Here is a 25202-nt window from a genome sequence, read left to right on the forward strand (position 1 = left end):
TCAGCAGATCCAATTGTTTAACGAAGTGGACCACTGATGGAAGGCCTAGAGTCCTCCGATTGCGGGTTTAATCAATTGCCAATCCGTTCAACTGATTGCGCCATAGATCTGAAATGGCCTCATCACTATCAGTACTTGATAGAATACTACCATAGCAACTTCTTATTTTCTCTTATAAAACGCAAGAAAGCTCCGTGTCTGTTTTCAATCGTTGAACTCATCTTGGTCGTTAACTTAAACTGATTGCTCGCCTGTATATATCCACTTGCCACCATGACTGTTAAGAACACTACAAATGGCAATGGCAATATCAGAGCTGCGATTATTGGTGGAGGTCCATGTGGCTTAGGTGCCGCAATTGCTCTCTCCAAGCTATCCTTCGTTGATTGGACTCTGTATGAGAAGAAGCCGGAGATCAGCGAGACAGGTGGCGGTATCAGCCTTCAACTACATACATGGAAGATGCTTGAATGGAACGGGTCAGCCAAGAACATTAAGCCCAATGACCTATTCAGGTCTCCTGACGGTATCAGTGGACAACAGCGGTAAGTCGTTTTGTTAGTGGTCAGGGGACTTCAACGCTGACTGTATCAGCAACGGGCGAACTGGTGAGCTTATTGAGCAAAGCTATCATCCCGAAGATACACCCATTCACCAACGCAGTGGCCGTCAGCGAAGAGCAAAGCTGCAAGCAGCTCTTCTCAAAGAGGTCGATGCGTCTAAAATCGAGCTCTCCAAGAAGCTCGTGGGCATTGAAAAACTGTCAAGTGGCAGAGTCATCATTCGATTTGAGGATGGCTTCACGGATGAGGTTGACCTCCTGATTGCTGCAGATGGCATAAGATCGGTAAGTAGAGCAATCAAGTAATCAAAATCAAAAGTCTGACGCAATCTAGGTCGTCCGGTCGTTTACTTTTCCCTCGCACAAAATCAAATACAATGGGCAGTCCGCATATCGCACCATCATCAGCAAGTCTGAAGTTAATGCTCTTGGCACGATCCCCCAAGCATCAACATTCTGGCAGAATCTAGGCGGCAGATATGTATTTACGAGCCCGCTTGGGAACGACGATTTTGAAGTTACAGCACGTATCTCCCGACCGTCAGAAGGGCAAGATCACGTCAGTTGGGGTCGGCCCTTTGACTTCAGCACACTCGTCCACGAGTACGATGAATTCTGCGAGCCCGTTCGCCAAATTGTTCGACTGGCAGCAAAGGGGGATACTCAAGAATTTGCTCTGTTCTCTGGGCCGCGACTTGATCGAGTAGTTGCTCTTGATTCGATAGCCCTGACCGGAGATGCTTCTCATCCCTTGTCAGGAGCATTTGGAGCGGGAGCCGGATTTGCCCTCGAGGATGTGTATACACTCTCCAAAACCCTTGAGTGGGCTTGGACTCGAGGCGGGGGTATCAAGGCTGCACTGGAGTTATACGACCGTATCAGGTCACCGCATTATCATGACCTATATAATGTCCTGGACTGGTATGCAGGCATTGGCAAGGAGATTGCGGCAGAGGGGCTATCCGTGGACCAGGAAATTGAGGCAAAGGTCAGAAGAACAAAGGGCAATAAATCGAACTGGATGTATTCCTACGACATCCAGACTGTCGTCGATAATGTCCTTGAGGGCTTGAATAGCAAGGACAACTGAGCGACAAAGTAGGGGCGTTCAGTTCCCCAACAAATCTTTGCATACAAAGATCACGCTGCGTATTATCGATATCTTACACGTATAATATCTTCAAATGTTGCAAAGAACAAAAATTGTTGAGGCTCGTCTTTTCTGTGTCACAAGAACGGTCGCTGTCACGCCCGCAAGTCACAAGGGCTCTGTGGCCGGCTGCACCGGACACGACAGAAAGGCATTCAATTGCCACGATGCAAGGCTGACGGCATTCAATTGCCGGGGATCCTTTAAAGGCATGGGACATTATTATCCAAGTCCAGCCGGTTTTGAATGCGGATCATCCGGCCCCGAAAAGTGTCATGCAGTTGATGGCCGACACGTCTAATGTGGAGTCAACCACTTAAGCGGAATCGGCCGAGGTAGACAGATTAAACCGCGGGTTTAGATGGAAATCGGGAGACGATGCAAGTCAAACAGCATGAAGATGTTGGAGTAAGGGAGACAACGTGGCATAGGAGGTGAGCAAAAGAATGCGGCGGTGAGGAAAAGGACTGTACGAGACTTGCATGAATAATGCGAGCAAGTGGACTTGGAGCTGACCATAGCATTATGCGCTTCTTTGCGCGAATATCGTGTCAAGATCAAGAGAACAGCTAAAATAGGTACATGCAAATGATCAACATATTGACGATCTCTAGCTACGGCGTTTGATACTGTAGATCTTCCAGAATGGGGAAACGGACGATAGTTACTATGACGTTTCGAGACGTGGCTGGTCAGAGGAGCATCTTGACAGCCAAGTACTCACCCTGTACCACTCAGTTGGAAGCGGTGATCTTAGCAGGGTCTCAGTGACACTCTTGCATCCGGTTGCTGTTGGGGATTGGATGGAACATCCATTCACGATGTTTGCTGGGTTGTTGAATGACGGTGAACAAGTAAGCGCATGATGAAGGGAACAGTTCTGTCGGGTCTGTCAGTCTAATGCATTCACAAATACATCAATAAATCCTTCTGACTGTGAGAATAAGCCACGCCACTTCAGAGGCTCAGTAATTTACGACGTTCTGATATTACAAACTAGGCACGTTGAATGAGGAGCGTTTTGGGACAACCTGAGTTGGGGTTTGGTTGTCCTCAAGGGGGCAAGAAAATACCGAACCTTGATATAGGGTGTTAAAATAAACTTGGCAAAGAGAACCCTAAACTTAGGCTAAGTTGACCTAAGTATTTTCATCACTTATGGTTAAGGTCTTGAGTTTTCTTTCTTCCCCTAGGTTGTGCTGTCGTTACACTTCGGTGAAGAATGGTGATGACGATGATGTCGATCTTGTCATGATGGTGGGTGTGATGGCGACAGTGCGTCACAGCTGTCAGTGGCCTAACAGGTGATTAATACTGAGGATATTCCTAGAACTTTCCTTGCAGTGAAGTCACTTATTCTCAGTGAGTACCTATGTAAACAAGAAACATTGATTGAGCTGGAACTTGAGATTAATACAAGACGACGCACGCATAATAAGACAATGCCAATAACCAAGACATACATGAAAGTTTCCGTGGACTCCATCTCGTCAGTCCAGGCAGTATCCGACAGGGGAGTTGTGGTCTAGACTCTAGTGAGGTACTTTGACGATACTTGGCTCGCAAACTAAGACAAAATTCGGAGTCAGAAGCCATCCGCTGAACCCGATACCAAACGGAAACCCCTGGACAGCCTAACCAGAGAGGCACAGCACGGACGTGGAGGGCAACGTACGTGTACTTGGCTGTGAAGAAACAGGCATGTATGTCACCAAGAGATCAGTGCAGTATCAAGTCTGATCTTTTGTACGAATATTCATGCGACGGAGTGTCAAGTATCAGCTATTCACTACCTAACCAATGTTACAGATTACGATGAACAACTAATTTCCCCTTGTTCCTATTTATAATCCCTGCTGCTGATTTTCTTACTCCTTTTCCCGCTTTCTGCCCAAAGGGAACTTGGAATTCCACTGCCCTGGGATGGCTGAGATTTTTAGTTCGGGTGCAAGTGGGGTACCTAACTTGTACCTTGGACCCCCGTAACTCCCGTCCCGAAGTCTGGGCTGGTCCCCTTCCCTTCCACCTAAAACTTGACCTTTCCCTTCCCCGACTTACCACCTCACCTCAACCAAAAGGTTGTCAACTCAGGGCGACTTCCCTCGGCTGTGTCGCTTCTGGTTTCTCTATATTGCTCTGCTTGTCTCATTGCTTCAAATCAACTCCTATACCTCTCGTCTGCGTCCTCTCGACTTGACCGAATCTTCCCTTCGACCTGACGGGGCTGGGCTGAGCTCAGCAGAAACGCGAGCGCGATGAACGCAATTCAGCAAAAGTGTCGGCCGAAACACCAGGTCCTCGTCCTAAAATGCTATCCGCGGACTACTAAAGGCGCTGTAGATGTCAAGCCGAATAGTAGCGAGCTTAGCTATCTTCTCTACTATGCTACGAGTCGTCGCTCCAAGATCCAGAAGATTGGCGCTTTTTTGGAGAAGAAGACAGCTAGTGATGTCTGGCGTCTGCGTATTGGGTACGTCGCATTTCATTGACTTCCAAAACGTCAATGTGTCAGATCCTCCCTCTTCGAGTCCCCGCTCGTGATGCGATCTTGCGTTTGGGACTTGTCATGATCAGCCGGAATCCATGATTGCTAATGTGACCCTCCGCAGGAATGTTCAAGTAACTCTACAAATTCTGTCAGCCTTGATGGAAAAGCTTCACAAGGACTCGGTCCTGATTGCTCCATTCGTACTCAAAATCCTCGACGCCGTCCTCCGCTCCGACGACATCACCATGATCGAGTCCTCCCTTCCAACATTTGCGGCCTTTTGCGATTATCACGATGCCGCATTCCTCATGGCTGATCAGACTTACCTTCGGCAATACGAGGAAATTGTTCGGTTGTACGTTCAACTTGCTTCAACAAAGCCTGCGCCCGGCAAGGAATCTCTCACCACCCCAGTTAAGGTTCGATGGAGGAATGCGGGCCTCGAAGCTATTCGTAGCATCTCTACGGCGGACGCACTATCTTCCATAACGGGCAGTCAAATGGATGTCATCATGCCTCGCATCCTCGAGAACTTATGGTCCGAAACCCCCGACCTCCTCGAAACGCTACACCAACGGCTCGAATCGGAAGAAAAGGTCGACACCGAAAAGCAGCTTAGACGGAGAACTAGTATCGCGACAGTTGGGACTGACGGAGCAAACGACCCGAATCCTGTCGCTCTCTCCGGCACTGCCGGTGATGTTGATAAGCTTGCGGAAGAAGAGGTTGGCGTATTGGCTCTCCAATGTTTGAAGAGCATCTTCATCGTCCCTACCCGTTCTCAGATCCACGGCGCAACCGTCTCTCTCCTAAGATTTATTCAAGAAAAGGTTGCACAAGGCAACGCTGTGGTGGAACTTCATGATGACCGAGAACGAGACAGCGGCTGGGCTATCAGTATTTATGGCATTATCTCGCGATGGGCCCCCGTGCAAGACAGGTACACAATTCTTGTTGCCGCTCTCGAAACCCTACTACGGATTCCCGTGCAGGATTCTACGCTCGACGAACAACTCGCATTGGTAACAATCATGAGCTCCCTCCTACGGTCCGACGTCAACCTTATTGGATTGAGTATGATGGATGTCCTCCTTGGTCTGATCAAGCAGATTAGGAAGCTTTTTAGGATGCGAACACCGACCAGCCAGAGCGACGACGGCAGCCCCTCTGCCGTGGACCCTGAATCAGTCGTGCGCCAGAAGACTAAGCATCTTGTTGGCAGACTTGAACTGTGCATTGGCGACTTGGCAACCCACGTATACTACGCAGATCAGATCTCGGATATGATTTCCGCTATTATCTTGCGCCTCAAACCGTCTCGATCTGCGAGCGTCAACTCTTCCCCTGGCGGCGAAAAGAACGGAAACAATGAAGCTGGACCGGGTGCCTCCACCATCGAGTTGAGCGATAGCCAGCAGCTTGACCATTACTTCTCCCTCAGCACGGGCAGAGTATCTGGCCTCCGAGCTATTAAGGAGATTCTTTTAGTCGCAAACCCTCAGAAGAAGCTCACCGGCAACATGGGGTTGTCCCGCAACCCTGTGCCGATTTATGTTTGGGAGGGAACCCACTGGCTTCTGCGTGATCCCGATGGTCACGTTCGCAAGGCATATATGGACGCTCTCATTACATGGCTTGACCGAGAAACTTCATTTGCAAATGAGATTGCCGTCGAGGAAAAGCTTCCTCGTTCTCGTTCTTCTCTCAAGATCAACAAGGAGACCCGTAGAGCCGTTTCAAACGCCTCCCATCGAGAGCGAGGATCCAAGCCACGACACTCGCAATTTCTGGCGTTGCTGCATCTGGTCATCTACGATAACGCCCTCCAGTATGTCGAGTACGAGAATGATCTCGTCATGCTCCATATCCTTCTTACAAGGTTGGTCTTGCAGTTGGGCGTCAATGCCGCTCGATATGGCCTACCAATGATTTACCGACTACAAGAGGACGTACAAGAGATCGATACGCCTCTGTACAAGGTCCGGACTGCAGCCCTCTGTCATGGATACTTTTGGGCACTTACCGAGAAGTTCGACTTCAAGGACTCTGATATTGGTATAGCGATTGAGCAAGAGGTGGCGCGCCGCAGAAGAAAGGGTTTCTGGGTTCAGGGCATTACCATGCCACCACCAGAAGTCGATACGGTTGGACTTCCAGGTGAGGCGCGCCCACAGCCAGATTGGGACTCTGCATCGCTCGAAAGAGAAGAACTACTTCCCTTCGACGACAGAGAGGCGCTCGTAGAGTACATTGTGTCGCACTACCACGACAGCCTTCAGGCACCTCCTGGCAGCCCGGTTCCTTCCCCAGGCAGGGTTCTCTCAGGGCCAATCCTTGGCTCAACTCTAACTGGACAGGATCAACCCGATTCGGAGCTGCCAGCTGTATTCCGCGATCAGATGCTGGCAGACTGGACCAGAGATGCTGCGGGCGCCATGCTTGCCGCTGCTGGAAAGTCGGAATCTTTGTCAGGATCCAAGACAGAAACCTCTGGGACACACCGAGGCCACCTCACGGTGAAGACGAACGGAAACGGATTCGCTAATGGGAATGGACCGACATCACCTTATGGAAGCCAATACAATCTAATGAGGCCTCACTCGTCGCATGGCCATCGCGAGAAAGATCGCGAAGGAACAATTCCCAAGCACCGGAAGAGCAGCTTGCGGAGTTCTGCTTCCCCCGCCCATTCAGCAGGCAACCGAGGTACCGTTGCGTCGGTGGATCAGCTGAAGCTTGTGCTATCAGGCAACCCTCCGCCTAAAACAGCCATCATCGGGGACGATGACAGCGGAGACAGCATGGTTAGCTACAATTATAGTCCTTCAGAGATGAGCTTTAACCCTGCTACGCAGAATGAGGAGCCAAGTAGCCCAACAAGCACCAAGCGCCCTGGCACGGCTTCTAAGCGAGGACCTCTGAGCGCTCACCCTCCTCTTGGAGCGGCGCCAAATTTACACGACGATAACGATGAGGAGGACGAGTCAGTTCCTCCTGTGCCACCACTGCCAGACGTTAACTTGCTCGGGGGTAAGAGGAGTCCCATCCAGTCGATTGAGACGTCGTTCCAGGATAAATCGGCGCGGCGCAGTCTGACCAGCCGAGGAGGGGATGGAACTCGGCCCAAGTCGGTACGATCACAGAACACCAAGACCATGGATCTGCAGGATCTCCTTCGAGGAATTGATAGCCGGCCGAGCGAGGGAAGTTTGGGCAATGTGACAAAACCTCCATACTAGGGTATATGGATATAATAGGAGTTACGGAGTGAGTAAAGGAAGGGGGGATAATAGCGACGGTTGATTTGATTTGTAGAATAGCGATATTAGTGTAATTTGTAACAGCTCTGAGCATAAATGAGAAATAGTATTGTCATCGCATTGTTGGTCTTGATGGTTGTTACCATGAATTGAATAAACCACTCGGGTTGATCAACAGATTATGAGTCTAATCGAGGTGACGGATGAGGGTGATCCTGGTGATCCTAGCAGGGAGGAATTTTCTGGATGGAGATTTTGCAAGGGTCAAGCCGGTTTCAGATCGGCAACTAAAGGTGCTACTAGTTTACGGTGCCTCTTCTGAGGTTAGAGGCCTCGTAAACAGTGAAGCTATATTCGTATTCTGAAGCCGCCGAGACCGAAGCTTGTCCGATCTTTGGTGGCCACGAACAAGGCCTGGGTTTCGCAAAGGAATACTCTGGCTTTCTATTCTATGGTCGGATTTCTTTAGCCAAGTCTTGACAGTCGATCATCTCTTATCTTTTCTCTCCAAGATACGGATACCACGTTCCTCGTATCCCCTGTCGTGGGCTCGGCGCCACGGGGGGCAGTGCAGGACACCATTAATTCGTCTTATTTCCCAGAGAGTGGTCCCTGAAGTTGAGGAATAGGAATGTCCCCCGCAATTGAAGGGCTCTTGGGAGACTCCTCTCTCGTCTGTGCCAATCCTTGTTATAGCTCCCGTGCCCGTGAGAAGGGGGCAGTGCTTCTTCTTATCTTGCCGTTCTCTCTTCCCTTTCTCTCACTCTTTCTCACGCCATTTTTGCCTCAATCTCACTATTGTTGGTTTTCTGTTGTGCTCATTCCGTTCCTTTTAATTGTCTTGTGTCACGGTTCATTTACCGGTAGCAAACAAACAAATATCGCGCTCGTATCTCGCCAGGTGTCGCCAACGACAAAGCGAGAGTGGTCTGTTTATCCCATATCCTCGACTATCAATGCATTTTGCCGAAGAACAAGCAAAATAGAGGATACTTATCCAGGGTGTCGATTTCTGAGACGAAGCATTAGCGTCGAAACTGGGCAAATTTATACGAAACGAACGAACACTTGGGCGGGATATTATGGATGCGCGACACGTTTGACAGACTCTGTTTTCTTCGCGACGACAAACGACAAACAAGAGTTCATCTGTGAAGTTGGATGAGGTGTTGGTGAAACGTTGACGGGTCTGAAGGAGCTCGTCGTTTGTTTGTGCGACAGCGACATTTATTCGGGCATCACGATATAATTCTCAACCTCACCTCAATTCACCTCATCACGACACAACACATTGCATTACATCTCACAAAATCATAATCAAGCTCAACCATGGACGCTCCAAACACTCGACATGGAAGTCATCCATCAGACTCGATTCCTGATGCCGCATATCCCAACGACTCTCCTTATCGACCCGGCGATCACTCACCTCAAATCATGGCTACTCCCATCGCTTCGCCATCCTCACCATCACTACAGTCTTACTCAACACCACCACCAACACACTTCGGCGCCAGTATCCCCGCATATTCCAGTCCAACACCATCGCCATGGTCCCCCGCTATACCATCAAGTCCACCTCCTCCATACGATCCGTCCCGTCCGCCAGCGATATACTCTCCACTTGCACCACCATCGCCAATCTCCCCGCCTCCGCCTCAGTATCCGCCTTCAACGCCTTGGCCATACCCGCAGGGCAGCAGTGCTGGCTCTAGTCTGAATGCACCGTACAAGATGGGACCTGTGGCTACGGCGAGAGCTCGACGGAGGAGAAAACTGCAGATCCTCGCTTTGGCGCTTTGTGCGGTGATGATCTTCTTCGTTGCGTTGATCATGGGAATTCTGATGGGTGTTGTGAAGGTGCAATGGAAAAACAACAACAACAACAACAACGATGATTAGCCTCGATTAGCTGGACATGCAACTGTCGCTCACAGTTTACTGACTTTTCTTTTGTTAATACTTATTTAGGGGATATTTGGGCTGCGGGTGCAGCAATGGCATGGCGTTGGACACGGGTCTTTTATTTTCTTAATGAGAGGATTTGCTTGGATGTGAAGCGATAGCCACTCAAAATATAACTGGGCTCGTTTTCATCATATCTGGGTTTTCACTGACGCGTGATGTGATGTGATATGTTGTCAACCATCGAATGTGGACACCTACATGCTGAATTGAAGCCAGCTGCCATCCGTACAGCACATCAGCTCGCAATGAAAGTCATCGTCTTTTTGTAGAATTTGTTCTCAAATCAAGCTACGAATGTTCAACTCAGACCCATCTGCAAGCTTTCTATGTCTCCCATGAGCAGTTGCAACATGTGTAAAGAGTATGTATGAGTTGGTGTTAGAATGTGGAAGTAACCTAGCTACTTACCCTACATGGCACAGACTTCAAGCATAGCACATGAACTTTGGTCTACCGTATATCAGGACAATGTCGAGTCTTCCGGGACAGCACGAATTACAGACACACATTCGGAGCCTCGTCCCATTGTCTACTACTGCATGACATTCGCTAAGGGACGTTGCAGAGGCGTCAACATTCAGCCTTCTATCGTTAGCACCGAGAAAGAATACCCAATGCCCAAGCTCCAGGCCTCACACCCACTCAATTGCACATTCCTGGCGGAAATGATCCAGCCAAGAGCATTGTGGCGAGCTGATAGCCGAGATGAATCAATAAAATTACATCAAGATGAGTCGAGATAGCCTTTTGCGGCGCCTGGTCAATTACTGATGTTGGCACATGATGAGTGTTGGTGAGCGTCTACTGGCTGGGAGTTCATCCGCCGTCAGAAGCGGGAGTGGGAACGGGAGCCAGATCCAAGATTACAACGGGGAGGAGGGGAAATGACCCGATTTGAGTAAAACTCTAAATGATCGGCATTTAAAGATTACCCCGGCCAAGGCCTCTTGTTGGCTGTCAATGATTTTAATTGACTTTCCTTTACCTTTGTCACTCGATCAGGCTCAGCCTTAACAAGCCCATCGTTGGATCCGGACTAGATCTTGATAGAAGGGTACGGATACAGCAGAGGGTTACAATTCTGGTCGAGCGCCAGAAACTCTATCATCCCGCCCTCTACCACTGTGTTGGGCCCAGTTGGCCGACGCATGTTGTAACTTAGATCCAGACCTGACGTCTCCGTGAACACGGCCAACGCGTATCTTCCGTCAGGCGAAGTTGAAGTTGTCTCCTTTCGCTTTAACTCGAGAGCGTATGCAAACGGAGACAAGACGAGGAGCAAACAATGCGTAGCATAGGAATGAGACATCAGTTTCATCTAAGCCTTTCTTTTCTCACACATACACCGAGTCTCAGAGGATCTCACCCTGCGCTGCGCTATGAACTGATATTTGATGTGTTGCTGGGTAAAAACTAAACAGGGCTGAAAGGTCCGAGAGTGGCTTGTTCGTAACGTCACTCGATTCGATCCTAGATCCGCAGGGCCCAGATGGGGCTGTTTTGATACCACCCACAGCCCCTATCGACGATGGTAATGGATGTCTCAAGGGGAGGAGAGGGAACAATGATTTACATCCCAGCGTGATATGTATCTTGTTGAAACATGAGCAAATACATACAGTACAACCATGTAGAGTGACTGTATGCAAGGACACCTTGGACGTTACCATGCAGGTTCAACGTGCAGAACAGCTCATCATGGATGCCGTAGCCGGTGCAGGTACAGAGCGTTTCTTTCAGGGATGTTCCCGGCTCGACTACCGATCTACTCCGTAATCTTGGGTACTGTAGGTATGGATGCCTCAGATCTGTTTATGTGAATCTGGCCGTGCATCTGGGCATCGACACAGATGCAAGTGGTGAAGAGTTTTCATATCAACGCAAGGGCAGGAAAAAGCATTCAGGCGAGGATGCATACACACACCAGTGGAGCAAACGGACCGTCAATAGTGATTATTGATTCATTAACCTTTCTTTTTATGCCTTCGAATAGGCTATCTCCTTCGTTCCGACCCAAGCCTGGACTGGGGAATCACTTTGTACGTTTGTGATGTGTAGGATGATCTGGAATGATGTGCATGTAGGGGAGAACAAGGCGACACACGCTCGACTCGTAAATGCACTCTTTACTGCCGTGACGTGGTGGAGATGTAATGGTGGATAGGTAAGCTACAAGATGCCTTGGGTACCTACTTACAGAGGAGAGGACAGAAGATCGAGCCCAGGTACGTACGCTCCTAAACGTGGCCATTCATGTCGATCGACTTGAGATACTAAAGCAAACCAAAATAATGCTTCCATGACGTCGGGTCCAAGTGTGCTGAAAATGGCAGGATCAGTGCACATGGAGACTGACGGCATCATTGGCATTGGATGGAAATGGCAGTGGGAATAGAGAGAAAGAGACTTGGAGCCCGGGCGCTGTTCCGAGCAAGGCACGTGGCAGTACTGCCACTGACAGCGGTCTGTAAGGTACCTAGGTGGCCTGCCAAAACAGTCAGGCCTCAGCCTAAAATTAGCGGTTGGTCGACTTCAAATTTACCCTGAACACTCAGTACCTAAGACAATGAATGTGCCCACTTGTATCATCATCATCATCGTCGTCTGCATCTACATCCTGCATTGCAGCTCATCGCACGCAAATCATGATTTGCATCGCCCGGAGCCATTCCTGCTGGTGACATCAGTGCGTGCCATCTCCAGTCCAGCCCCGATCCTCTTCCTGGTGGTCCCGGCAGTCAAACAAGCCTGGGCCTAAGCAGCTAAGGTAAGCTAAGCCAAGCCAAAACAAGGATCCCAATTCAACAGCAGCCAGCCTCTCCCGTTGGCCTACGGATAGCTCACAGTAGTTACCGAATCCTCACTCGAGAAGGCTCTGACGTTGGTGATGTGGCTTTGTCCCGCATCTTAACTTTGAGCATCTCCAGACCGGGTCACTTTCTCAAGCGGCCGCTCGTCGATTCGACTGTTGGTCGACCCGGGTTCCAAGGTTCACTCGGTTGTTAGAAGCGGGTATTTCGCATAGCGGTTCCCAATGACCCTTCAGGCTACAGCCTCCTCTCCCGCGGCGAAATACGCTGCTCCCCCGTCCCCCGTCCCCCATCCCCTGTGGCCTGTGGCCGAGGCCTAAGACGTTCTCCGATCCACGCCCCAAGCTGTATCCCTAGGTCTGCTGTCATCCTCCCAAGGACCCACCTCAACTCCGCTGCAGCTGCAATCCAAGGCTGCCGAGCGCCCAAATCGTCCGCCATGTCGTCTTCGCTACCTTTAGCCCTCCCCTAGCTCCAACCGTAGGGGACCAATCGACAGTCACCTTTAACTACGGCATTGGGAGCCCTCCCGAGCTACTGGAGTCAAGCTTGAGAAAAAGATACCAACAAAAACCAGAAAGAAATCTGGCCTCATCACAACTCGGGTTGGTGGCATCTTCGTCCAAGGAGTTCCAGCTGAGCTCTCGGCCTCTTCTCTCCTCACTCCTGTGTCGTGCACCCTCAGTCAGCAATGCAAGACATGTTGACGTCGTCGCTGCACTGACATCAACGCTGTTAATCATTGGATCCGAGACGTTCAGGAACGTTGCGAAACTGGTACAGCAAGTGGACCACTAAACGATACCCTTGCACCAACATTAACCGGGACCTGACGCTCCATCCGCGTGTCCCCCTCCTTACCCCTTCTATCCGTAGCCCATCAATGGCAGTTGAGCACTGCCCTGTTGGTTCGAGCTCAACTCGGATTATTTGGCTATTGACCTCGAACAATGCAATATTTCCAGGGACCAGGCGGCTTTGTGGAAGTCTTTTGGAATCAGCTAACTCACTCATGAGCCAACCATGTTCTCTATCCGGCTCTCTCCAACAAGCCCCTCCATACTGGACCCCAGCTAGAGATCCTTAACTCGGCTCGTGTTGGCCGAATCTTTTCGTTCTATTCTTCTCCTGTCCGTGTTCCTGATTGTCATCGATTGACAGCTGCCAATCCTGGAAGATGACTGGCTGCCGAGATTCACTCTCTGGTTAATGACCTTGCGGCGCTGAATTGCCCCAGAGTTTTCGCCTCATGCCCCATATCGTACTCAGTCTATCTAAATTTCGCCAGTTGCCTCGTGGTTCTCATTCTGTCCAGTCGCTTTCATATGTCGTGTTGCCCTTCACAAGCTTATCCCTGTACCCGGCTGCCACAGTCTGCCGATGATACATTGCTCCATCAACCTTCTTTTTTTTTACTGTCTCCCTATTGCTACTTTACTCCTCCGACTCTCATTGATGGATCAGGCCCCTCCACCTTGACGTCTTTCTTATAAAGACCCCTGGCCAAGTTTTGCTTTTGACTTTCCCCCTCCGAGTTCTCATTGTTATCGCATGCGGATGCCTGTTGCTACGCTCTCTTTTCTCATTTTGCAGGTCTTAGCCACGTTCTCTCCCTGTCATCATTGAGTTATAAGTCGCCTCGTTGACGCCCTGTCTTGATTGCGACTGTCGAGAAGCTGCCTTCTGAGCTGGTCGATCTATCAGACAGCGGCAGGTATAATACACCTCTCAACCCCCGACATATAAACACGCAGACAAACACATACACAGCAACAATCCTCTTCTTTACTTACGTCACTCTCCTCACGGCCGTCATTATTACCGTCATTCTCGAATTAGAATAGGTGCTATCTCTGGACCACCCAGCCATATTCGATTCACCCCAAGCTCTAGTCCAGCCGAGTCCAGCCCGATCCAGCCTTGAGATCTTGCTTTCGGTTCAAGTTCAAGCCAGTTCTAGAACGCCAATACTTGACAACCATTACATACATTTAAGCACTATCCTCTTTTTTTAGCATTCGAATTCTTGGGGCGGTGCTTGGCCTTAATTCAGCCAGAAACAAAAAACACCGTCTTTCCCCGGTCGATTCTCATCCATCTCCCTTGCACCCTGAGAATCCAAGTACCAACCCAACCCAAGCCAGGAAGAAAAGAGGCGCCGTACGTACGCCTTTACGTACACTTCCCTTGGTCTTCAGTGGCTGCCTTCCGCTTCCCCAAGGAAAAATCTTGAGCTAGCCGCCACGGGCGCTTCCCAGACTCCCGGTCCTGGGACCAAACGAGGAAACTCAATTTCAGGCATCACAAATCCTGGACATTTTTATTTGGTTCTAGTGTCATCCATCTGTCTGGCTGGCTCTATCTCCCCTCTTGGTCTCATTTATTCCCTCCTCCCCAAGCTCATTTTCACACCATTCTTTTTGAGCTTGACTCAACATCTCGGTTCTGCCCGTGTCGTGTCGTGTCGTGTCTCTTCCCGGCGTGCGCGCGCTGGTTTCTTTCAACGTCGCAACATAAGATTTGGTGCTCAACTATCAGACCTCAAGGCTGTGAGGCTCCAGAAACATACATAACCGCAACCGGCCACGATCAGTCTCGCCTTTTTTTTTTCCCCCAGCGTCCCAATTCCTCACCAACAGTTCACCGATCTATCTGTACCTGTTTGTCACCAATTTATCGACTCTCAGACTTATCAGTGTCTGTTTTTCCTTCGCTCGGACTGTGCATTGAAGACGTCCAGTTTCACTATCATCATCAGCAACCCCAATCCTTCTTATCGCTTAATTAATATACAGTTTTTTTGAGGGGCATACGTTGCTTGTCACTCGCCTTGCGTCGGCATACGCTTGCTCATCACGAAATCCTCTGGTTTTTTCTTCATCATCATCATGCCACGACATTATCACTACCAACCCAGGTTCGGCTTATTCATCCCAGACGCTCTGTTGTACCTGATGCTAATTCGCTACTCAGTCGCGAACTCCATGTGGTAGTCCTGGGAGCAGGTTCGTCCATACTCAACACCCACCACGCAACCCTTTCGCTTTGACTCTCCCTTTCTTACGTGTTCACTTGTCTGACTCGTTTATCATCTGGCAGGCGGCGTGGGCAAAAGTTGTTTAACTGGTGAGTTGTCACTCTCCCTTGGCCGCGGCCTTCGCCTTCACCTTCCCCTCGTCCCATGTTCTTCATGTTGCTGCGCCTGCGTCCCACTGTTGCATCCGCAATCCTACCACGCTTCCCTGTCTTCCCCTTTGTAGTACAAGGCTCATGCGAGAACAGCCCAGTTCGTCCACAATGAGTGGATCGAGAGCTATGATCCCACCATAGAAGACTCTTATCGCACGCAGCTTCAGGTCGATGTGAGTATTGCGCATGGCAACAATGCCACTACCTGACCCCTTCTGACTGACTCGCTCGTCTCAGGGACGTCAAGTTATTCTCGAAATGTGAGTTTTTACACCTTGATTGTCTCACCACTCAATCCGTGTTTGGAGAAGAGCTGTCACTGACTCGGCCTCTAACTAGCCTCGATACTGCGGGGACCGAGCAATTCGGTAGGTCCTCTATGTCTCAACAACTTTCGCACGACCCTCGTACTGATGTTGGTACAGTCGCCATGAGGGATCTGTACATGAAAACCGGCCAAGGTTTTCTTCTTGTATTCAGTATCACATCAACTTCCTCCCTAAGCGAACTGGCAGGTTTGCGCGAAGAAATTATCCGCATAAAAGACGATGAAAATGTACCTCTTGTTATCGTCGGTAACAAAGCCGATTTGGAGGAGAATCGCGCTGTGCCCCGAGCCAAGGGCTTCTCCATCTCACAACGATGGGGCGCACCCTACTATGAGGCTAGCGCGAGGACAAGGAGTAAGTTTGCCCGTCCACCTACCTATGCATGCATGGCTTCTTTCGCCGCATTTGGACTAACAAATCTGCAGCCAACGTTGATGAGGTCTTTATCGATCTCTGCAGGCAAATGCTGCGTAAGGAGGACGAACAACACGCGAATGACGGACCCAATGACGACTACAAGTATGATCACGGCCGGAGTTCTCATAGACGTCAACGACGTCGCCGAAAGAAGGATTCACCGCGATGTGTGATCCTGTGAACTCAACGAACCGCTTTCAGAACAATGGCCACTGGATGGCATTTAAGCACTGGAATTCTTTCACTTCTCTCAATTCAATTTTCTAGGCCTCGGCATTTCCCCCTCAATTCTCTCACATTATACAGCACGTTTTACGCGGATCACGGCCATTTAAAATAAATCTATAAAAGCTATCTGGTGCTCTCGGAAGGACCACATGAACGACCTCGCGGTCTCATGAGGCGAGACGGTATTTAACTGCGATCTGGCTCCAGACTCGCTGCGGAATCGAATCGCATTATTAAAACGAGACCGACGCGTATAGACGACATGACGTATCACACCGAATCGAATAGAGTCGAATCGCATGGCATCGCATGCTCGAGCTAAACCACTGGTGTTTTGGGATCGACAATTCCCATATTGTATTCCACATTACGGCGTTGGAGGCGTTGGATATCGGACCTGGGATATAGGTTCTGCACATGTTTATTGCTTTCACGGTTTGGTAGGGGTATTTTGTTCTACTTCTTGAACTACGGTGAGATGGATGAGAAGCTTTTTCTGGTATGATCAAGTAGGACAACCTTTGCATTGATACGAAATGCTCCAAGCGACGAGAATGAAGCAAAATAGGCCATGCAAATGCAGGCATTTCCAAGCTTCTATTCCGATTTGACAAGGGTGACGTTCAGTTTCTGCCCAATATATTCCACTTTCTGGGGCTCACTCGCATCTCGGAACTTCTCTTGGACCTGTGTGGCAACACCACGTGAACTATCCTCCGAGTCTGAGAGGATCGCTTGACTTTACATTGCAGCCGACGTGAAGTCTGGCTACGAATTTATCGTGACATGTTACACAACATTCACCCGTCATCCCATGTGTCACCATCCTGGAAAAAGTCACTGCATGAAGCTGCGACAAGCCGCGTGTTCAGATCACCCTTACTTATCGAACAACCATTTGTCCATTGATGCCACGACTCATCACATATACGAGATCCTATCTTATAATGACAATAAGCCATTCGATTCTCTATTTGCGTGCATTCCTACGTCCCGTTATCCAGTGCGACACGTCTTATGCTATCCTCATGACTTAGCAATAGTCTGCATACATGATTTCGTGTGTAACCAAGTCTTGACTATGACGTGTCTCCAAAGACCGATCACAATCCGACTGCTCGAATGCTCATGAAACTGATACCGAAAGCGACCGCAATGGGGTCTTTGTCGATCCTTAGCTGCTGCTCACTTGCGTCGCAGCATGCCCCAAATGTCAGTGAAAATACCAAACCACCCCTTGACTCTCTCAGCGGCGTTCAGAAGTAAGATAAAGCGTTTCACAAACGCGTCAACGTTGTCATAGTCATCGGCATAGCACTCCCATACAGCACGCCCTTGTCCGTTGTTCTCAGAGTCCTGGACGGTCATGAGAGCATCTACATCCTCCACACCATCCACACCAGCGGACTTGAGCTTGGGACCGACGCAGAGAGCACGACCCGCAATCTCTTCATCGGCAATGAGGCGAGTGGCAGCATCAATGACATCCTCGATCATTGCCCCGCCTGCTGTGCCCGAGAGGAAGGCTGCTTCGATGGGGAGCTTGAGCATGTTAGACTTGGAAACATAGTAGGGAGTGATCATGTTGACACGAACGCCATTCCGGAAAGACGTAGCACGAAGGGTGCGGAAGAGGCCAAGAATAGCATGCTTGCTCATCGTGTACATGGTTTGAGTTGGGAAAGGGCAAAGAGACGCAAGCGAGCCGACGAGAAGCAGGCAACGATCTCGCGGGGAAGATCCATTCTGTGGGAGCCAGTACATGGCGAGGTGAGTGGTATAGGCAGCACCAGTGATGTTGACGTCGAACTGAGCCGTGTTGGGCTTTGGAAGACGGCCATTCTTGAGAGTAGGCTCCTCGAACTGAATAGAGACGTCGGGAAGGATGATGCCGGCATTGGGGACGACAATATCGATGCCTCCATGAGGGCTGACGTGAACAGCCGTCTCAAAGAGGCTGACTTGTGATTCCCAGTCAGTGACGTCGCAATGCTGAAAGGCAAAAGCTGAGTCCGGATACTGAGTTGTAAGTTCAGCTACGAGCTTTTCGCCCGCTGCGTCAGCGACATCGCCGATGATGATATTTGCCCCATGAGATGCCCATTCGCGAACCATGTAAGAACCAAGACCATTAGCACCACCAGTGATGACAATAGTCTTCCCCTTGAGAGTTGTGGCATCGTAGGGCTTGGACACATCGACGGGCGGTGACTGGCGGATGAGGCCCTTGATATCGTTGGTGGGCTCCATAGCTGAACGTTTGTATGTGCTTGGATGGTTGAGATCTTTGGTATGAATCGAGTAGAAATGATCTCGGCAACTGTAGTAGTCTATTAGCTCTCCGACAACAGAGCAATGGACGAAACGAACATGGTATGATAGTGATTACGAGTATTGGAAAACTATTTGCTGACCTATTTATCAAGCCAAACAAATTAGCCCCAACTTCAGCTTCAGCTACAACGAACCTAGTCAGCTATGAAGCCAAAAGCCGTTGGACCAAAAATATCTCCCGTGTGGAGTCTGAGCTCTTTTTTGCAGGGTCCAGGCCAATCTCACCTTTTTGATCTGCCTATCGTGTACTGTTGTTTCCTTGGAGGCCCGATAAATTGGCTTTAGCGGGTCGTCTCGAGCTTGGTAGATATTGGATATCCACTCCAGATGTTGCGGATGATGCCAACGATTTGGGATCCGAAGACCGAGATGAAGATGAAGATGAAGATGGAGAAAAGAAGATGGAGAGAGGAGAAGAATGCGGCACATGAGTTTCCGTTTTCTTGGTATAAACAAGGCCCCCAATTGCAATGAATCCTTGCTTCTCGCATTCACTGTTGAAATGTAACGCTGTTTCACTGACGAGTCCAGTGACAGTGATGAGAACCTCAATGCGCAAACAATTCTGGGTTTGCAGAACATAAATCCGATAAAATTCTCCAATACTCAACAAGGAAGTGATAACGGGCTCTGATACACATCGCCATGTTCACCATTCACCTCTTGGGTGCCCATGGCTGTTCGGAGCTTAGCAGCCCCAGGCAGGCTCGTGGCTATCTTCGGACACAACAACAGACGAGAGTTTCTATGTCCAGATCTCAATAGAGGCTACATTGTTGGGGGCCACAACCGGGGATGGACATTCATTAGAGCTCGGTAGCCTTGGTAGAAGGGCTGTAGGTATAGACAATATTTCGCTATGGACTTTTCCGTCGCGATCCGGAGGCCCGGCACCATGAAGTACTGTGCTGGGCCTACGGTGCCGCACTGCGCTGTTTGAGAAAGACTCGCTGAACAATCTGCTGTAAGCCCCAATATGGATGGCAACAGCATCTCGGCTGTGCAGTTCGGAATTTCGTGAAAGGTTTTGTCAATTGCCCTTTCTCGGGCCGTTTATCCATTGAAACACCCGGCATGAATGCCAAGTCATCAAATAGGCAAATTATTGCTGGTCAGGCGACCATTGATTCTTATAAAACAGAGTGCACAGTCATCTTCGTCATCAGATATGATGGTGCTGATGATAAACTTGATCACCCTCATCATTTCTCAATGTATGCTGATCTGGGAGGGTGTGGTTGTCATCCTCTAGCTCAGGAACCTTGAGCTGCACGTCTGCAAAAGGTCAGTCTACCGTATTGAGGTAGATTCATCTGGTGCAAGCTTTCAGCCCCCTGTTCGAAGCATCACTGCCGCCAACTTGGCAGTTCTGATTCATCTAACCTCAACGCCGTGGTACAAACAGCCTTACTGAAGCAAGGCCGTTTGCTGGACAAAATCATGTCAGTCAGGCAAATGAGCGAGCACATTAGCAAAGCCGAACAGGGAATGCAGGAGGAGGGGAAAGCATTCGCGTTCAACCAACAGCTATCCCTTGCTTTCGGAGTATTTCATACAGTCGCGCAGGGGATCGTCGTCCCTCGTCATTAGCGACTCTAGTGATCCCCTTGTCTCAAGCCAAGGGTTCAATGTTAGTGGAACAAGCATATCCACCCAACGGCTTAGACAGTGGCTGGCTGTCTAGGACTTTAGTCTGTCTTGAGAAGGGAGAGAAGATTTGAATGTGTCACATGAGTATCGACGGTTATCGGGCACCGTCGATCATTTCGTCTAGAATTTAATGGATCCCAAAGCCAACATCAGCACGCACGATTGCCCAATGTGAAGCCAGACCCGACATCATCCGCGCTTGATCGGTTGAACCAAGTTTTGTTTTGGACTGAATGGTTATTAATGGTTTCTCAAATGGTTGTCGTGACTTTCCCCAAGGGGCCTTGCGTCAGTCATTATACCAGACATCCCGCCTGGGGATCCAGTGATACCACCGGGATGTGACGGGCTTTAGACGCACCAGCCCCGACCGACTGGCTGGGATGGATATCTGGGCCTGGCACGATCATGCCTCGGTGACCTCACTCACGGACTAGGGCGCAGGCCTGTGAAATGGGCTGGCTACGGATAGTTGGCGTTAATAGCCACGCCAGGGATCCCTGTCGTATCGAACATGGCAGGGGTGGTTTCCTACACACACAGACACAATGGTAAAAATCAATGGACCGAAAGTAGTAAACCCATGAGAAGCAATCGAGGCTGTCCTTTCTGTGCTGGAATAGACACAACTTGTGAGATGTTGCTAGCCCCATCTTCAACTTCAGATCAATGGCTGGGTCCTGTAGAATGGTTAACTCGTTTAGTGGACGTGTTTGGTAATTCCTCTATCAAGACCCTGAATTTGTGCCTGAGAATGTTGCGCTGAGCCGCAATCCGTCACTCACGTGGTACCGTTAGACCACATGTTGGTTTCCTGCGTGGGTAGCAAGGGACAAATCGTTTGATGGGGATCACCCCAATGCGCACGATTGTACCTATCTGAGATGTGATGATACTCCCAACAAGCGATTGGGTAAGAGATCCGCGTATGTATGGCTGGATGGCTGGCACCGTGCCTGAAGGAACTGTTGACAACACTAAACTTACGGCGCAGGCAGAATCCCCGTATTTACGGATTTGAGACTCGTCAACGAGATGCTGAAAGTTCACATTAAAATTTCTCACAAAGCGCTTGTTCAGTCTCCAAGGATCCTGATATCCGTCATCAGTGCAATGACTGGTATGAAGTAAGAAGCTATGCGATATCACCACGAGGTCTGATCACACACACCTTTCTTCAAGCCAATAGGATACCGAGCGTAGGGGTGCAAAACGTCCTGTTCCCCAAGCTCTGCTACAGGTATGGGCTGCCAGAGTCCAATCGGGATCGAGTAATGACGACCTAATTGAGCTGGAGGACGATGCGACCCAAGGTCGTTATCCGGGAACGTCAAACTTCAAATTTCAAGCTGTATCCTCACGCGCCAGGCAATAGATCTGCGGCAACACCATGTCATTCGATAAGGCTATGACTCAGTCTCAGCAACGGAGAAAGCGATGGCTGTCTTTGTTGTGCCTTCCTATTTATCCTCGAAAAAGAAGCTCGTAGATCACCCTTGGTAAGATTGGTGACGCCAGATGACTACAAAAGTAATTCCCATCCACAGTGGTTTGTTTGGATTACTAACGAATGGATGCGAGGTTTGACACAACATCCCTTCTTGCGAAAATAAATTATCATCCAGTGAGCCGAGATTTGTAGTAAGTGACAGTACACTGGATCATGAATCCCAGGATTTTTGAAACGAGTATGTTCGAATCCTCGATTGAATGTGATGACGATATCATTGCATCTTTCCTGCATTCTCCTTCAAGCCTTGAGGAGATCCGGCTGTCCGCTTCATGTAGAATGGGGAATAAGAACGTTTTCAGTACAACGCTACTCCGTACCGTTGCGTTATATGAAGGACTGAGGTCATTCAGTAGCTTTGAGTCTCAGTTTTCGCATCCTGAAAGTGATTGAAGAAACCCAGGTGGAAGTGGGCTTTGGTTTTGAAACGGGTATCCTGCCGAGGTCGTGCCCTTTTGGTGGCTGAAAAAAGGTGATACAGGTACGAAGAACGCATGCTAGCGATGAAGAAAGGGATGCCCTTCTTGTTGACGGTCCCTGATTCCACTATTTGGTTATTTCAGAACTCGACTAGAAGCCAAACTAGGTGTTGATAAATTCGCCCTTGGCAGGTTCCCAAAGTCTACCGGATGACTTTTGAACGAATTGAACGTCTGTCTCTTGTAATTAACACATAGTGTTGCTTTTATCCGTTGCTAAATCTGTGCAACTTTGAGAAGGGATGAAACATTGCTGGGACAAGAAAGACATCCAGGCACTGGAACCAAGCGGAGCCATCCCTGATGTGCACTACAGAGTCGAGAGTTCAAGCCATGACTCCACTCGCAGGATGCCTGGTTTCCGTCGACAAGCCCCCTGGCCTTGAGCTCCAAGTATGTATGTTTCCGTGAAGCTTGAAACTGTGCAGTTGTTGTAGTTTCACTCAATCGTCAAACTGGCCTTGACTAGCGCATATCTCAGTTCTAATTCCCCATCCTGTATGTCCGCGGTGGGGGCCATTTATTAGGCCTGTGGATGCAAGCGGGCCGTTCGATCGATCCCGGAGCCCAATAATCTGGGAAGTCAGGTTGCTCTTTGTGTCTATTCCCAGCCGTTGTATGCAGGCGAGCTGTTCTATCATGTCGCTCAATCTTGAGCTTGATAGCGATATAAGTGGGAACCTACTCCGTAGGTGTTCTGCACATTCTGCGGGTGTATCATAAACGTGGCCATGGACATCCATGCACCTGTTCAACCATGAACCAGATTGACCGAGTCACACTAAATGAGCCGTCTTATTTTGCACAACCACATGAACAAAGCTCAAATTCCGGAAGGACAAGACCCCGAGGTCCGCCGTTGTTTTGTCTTCGATGTGCCGTGAAGTCTGCGCTGGCGAACGCATTGACTTCTAATAATGACACCACCAAACTGGGGAAAGATGCATCCCCTTCACCCAGACCGTGGTGCTCTGCTCTCCAGTGGGCATTGAGATGACAAACACGGCAAGAAGAAAGCTTCCAGTAACAGGGCATTATCTTGGTTGATTGACAGGGGAAGAGGTAGGGGAGGGGCCAGTTTACCCCTGTCAACAATCGCTGCATGCTGGCTCACCGGCTGTGCACCCCTCCCGCCCGCGGCCACAGCCCTGGGTGGTTTAGCTGTAACTGAGTTGGGAGGTGACAGGACTGGGGACTCGCTGACTGAGAGGGTCCAATGTCCTCAGCAGGCACCTCGAAAATGGGGGGTAGACGTGGCTCCTGTCGGGACAACACGCCCCAAACCCAGAGACACTCGGTACAATATGTACATGGCTGTTACTTATGTTCGTGCCGATACGTAGCTCGACGGGCCGACGTGTTTTTCATGCTTCGGTCAGAGTTCCCTGGTTTCACATCATTAGAGTGTATTCTTGGAAGGAAGCAATGTTCCCCTCTGTCTATGGTGTCAACAGCGTCTTGTCACAGACATCCGGGCACGAGCCAGCTTGCGTTTGCAGCAGCACGAGGTTGCAGTTCATTTAAGATGCAGATGGACTTTCACCACACCCAGGCGAGTCCATAGATAGTGTTACTGTGGCTGCTAGTATGTCGTCCACAAAGTAACGAAAAGTAAACAAAGTCGCAAGCCCGAGTCTGGCTTCTGTGTAACGACGATGATAGGGACAAGTGACGACAGCAGCTTCACAAAAGTCAAACTGGGGCGATTACCTTATGGCCCTGGTGATGTTGTTTGTGTCTGTAGGAGGGTTGAATTAAAGTCTGAGTTGGCGTTTGGACCCTTCAGTTTCAGGCTGAGGCGCGGTTGCGAGTGCGCTCATTGGTATGAAAGCAGCTGATGATAAGCTTGTGCTTGATGAGTAAAGACACTTTTACCAACCATTGGCTTGGTTTTGTAACAAGAGCGAAATGATGCAAATGATAAGGTAATGTTATGATGTATGTGACGTATACTACGCCAGTGCTGCCTACCTTACCAACTCTATCACCATCATGATCATGATCATAATTCGACCAATTCAGCAGGAAGCTCACCTTGCAAGTCCCCGCTTGTCGAGACTTCATTCGGCGATTTAGTCGCCGAGGGGGGCCTACAATAATTAATTCTGCATGAGCGAAGTGGGTGTGGATGGCCAAGCAAGATCCTGCCCCGCTCTCTGCTCTTTGTTCTGCATGTAAAGTGAGATTGGCAAGAGCCGCCGGGGGAAACAAGACGAGATGGAGAGAAGGCAGGTACCTACTGCCTGCAGTTGTTGTCTGCTTGTTTGGGCAGGAAGGGATTGCCCAGATAGGTTCTATGACAGACTCGATCTTGATGACCTTGTATGATCTAAGATCTGTCCATTCATGGGCGCTTGACTTGTAGGCTTAGCAACCATCCAATCTACAAACCCCAATGAATCAGCCATCTCCATTGGATAATTGCCAGCCTTGGATGCAATCGGACGGTAGCGACGCGGCGTGAAATGACAGATACCGGCCCATAATGCTATTGCATTCAGCCACTAGGATCATGTGTGAGGATGAAAGGATGGATCAATGTTTGAATTTGCTTTGTTTGTTGACCTCTGGAAGTTCGAATCCAATCCCAACATGAGATTACATCACCTGCCCCTCGCTGATGTATGTATGCGCCCAAGTTACGGAGTACTGTATGTTTTACTTGTCTGAGCTCGGCTCATCTTTGGTTTGGCGCATTTCCCCTCCCTCCCCCTCCATGTCTGTCTTGTCTTGTCTGGTCTGTGTCTGGTCGGCATTTCGCTTCTTTGATGCTGGTTGTGAAGAGTTAGCGTCGACCTCCATCTTTAGCGTCCACCATTTTCAACCTC

At 49.6% G+C, this 25202-nt stretch overlaps 6 protein-coding genes across 13 annotated transcripts; 4 read left to right on the forward strand and 2 right to left on the reverse strand.

The window, feature by feature from the left end:
• Nucleotides 1–155: 155 nt before the first annotated feature.
• FVEG_02393 (hypothetical protein) lies at nt 156–2756 on the forward strand. The gene is made up of 3 exons (XM_018889650.1): nt 156–545; nt 595–847; nt 897–2756. The coding sequence occupies exons 1-3, from the start codon at nt 274–276 to the stop codon at nt 1650–1652; spliced, it is 1281 nt and encodes a 426-aa protein (XP_018745846.1). The 5' UTR covers nt 156–273; the 3' UTR covers nt 1653–2756.
• A 970-nt stretch (nt 2757–3726) lies between these two features.
• Nucleotides 3727–7582, forward strand: FVEG_02392 (protein EFR3). 2 transcript variants are annotated; one of them, XM_018889649.1, is made up of 3 exons: nt 3750–4182; nt 4322–7004; nt 7056–7582. In XM_018889649.1, the coding sequence occupies exons 1-3, from the start codon at nt 3968–3970 to the stop codon at nt 7437–7439; spliced, it is 3282 nt and encodes a 1093-aa protein (XP_018745845.1). In that variant the 5' UTR covers nt 3750–3967; the 3' UTR covers nt 7440–7582. The 2 variants fall into 2 exon arrangements, with proteins under 2 accessions (XP_018745844.1, XP_018745845.1); XM_018889648.1 differs by having other exon boundaries at nt 3727–4182; nt 4322–7582.
• Nucleotides 7583–8098: 516 nt separating this feature from the next.
• On the forward strand, nt 8099–9686 carry FVEG_02391 (hypothetical protein). Its single transcript, XM_018889647.1, has one exon. The coding sequence runs from the start codon at nt 8790–8792 to the stop codon at nt 9360–9362; it is 573 nt and encodes a 190-aa protein (XP_018745843.1). The 5' UTR covers nt 8099–8789; the 3' UTR covers nt 9363–9686.
• Nucleotides 9687–12820: 3134 nt separating this feature from the next.
• Nucleotides 12821–17402, forward strand: FVEG_02390 (Ras family, other). Of its 2 annotated transcripts, XM_018889646.1 has the most exons (8): nt 12821–15155; nt 15212–15243; nt 15338–15364; nt 15521–15600; nt 15665–15687; nt 15767–15795; nt 15853–16110; nt 16182–17402. In XM_018889646.1, exons 1-8 carry the CDS (start codon nt 15127–15129, stop codon nt 16352–16354), a joined length of 651 nt encoding a protein of 216 aa, XP_018745842.1. In that variant the 5' UTR covers nt 12821–15126; the 3' UTR covers nt 16355–17402. The 2 variants fall into 2 exon arrangements, with proteins under 2 accessions (XP_018745842.1, XP_018745841.1); XM_018889645.1 differs by having other exon boundaries at nt 15767–16110.
• Nucleotides 17275–19844, reverse strand: FVEG_02389 (hypothetical protein). Of its 6 annotated transcripts, none has more exons than XM_018889643.1 (3): nt 18961–18979; nt 17998–18858; nt 17302–17943 (listed from the first exon to the last, which is right to left on the reverse strand). In XM_018889643.1, the coding sequence occupies exons 2-3, from the start codon at nt 18649–18651 to the stop codon at nt 17587–17589; spliced, it is 1011 nt and encodes a 336-aa protein (XP_018745839.1). In that variant the 5' UTR covers nt 18652–18858; nt 18961–18979; the 3' UTR covers nt 17302–17586. The 6 variants fall into 6 exon arrangements, with proteins under 6 accessions (XP_018745835.1, XP_018745839.1, XP_018745837.1 ...); XM_018889641.1 differs by having other exon boundaries at nt 17992–18858; XM_018889644.1 differs by lacking the exon at nt 18961–18979 and having other exon boundaries at nt 17304–17943; nt 17998–18721; nt 18772–18806.
• A 1861-nt stretch (nt 19845–21705) lies between these two features.
• FVEG_15052 (hypothetical protein) lies at nt 21706–24183 on the reverse strand. Its single transcript, XM_018904144.1, has 2 exons — nt 24085–24183; nt 21706–23759 (listed from the first exon to the last, which is right to left on the reverse strand). Exon 2 carries the CDS (start codon nt 23476–23478, stop codon nt 23170–23172), a length of 309 nt encoding a protein of 102 aa, XP_018745834.1. The 5' UTR covers nt 23479–23759; nt 24085–24183; the 3' UTR covers nt 21706–23169.
• Between the last annotated feature and the right edge of the window lie 1019 nt (nt 24184–25202).

Source organism: Fusarium verticillioides, chromosome 6 (genome assembly GCF_000149555.1).
Source record: "Fusarium verticillioides 7600 chromosome 6, whole genome shotgun sequence".
NCBI classification, from domain to species: Eukaryota; Fungi; Ascomycota; class Sordariomycetes; order Hypocreales; family Nectriaceae; genus Fusarium; species Fusarium verticillioides.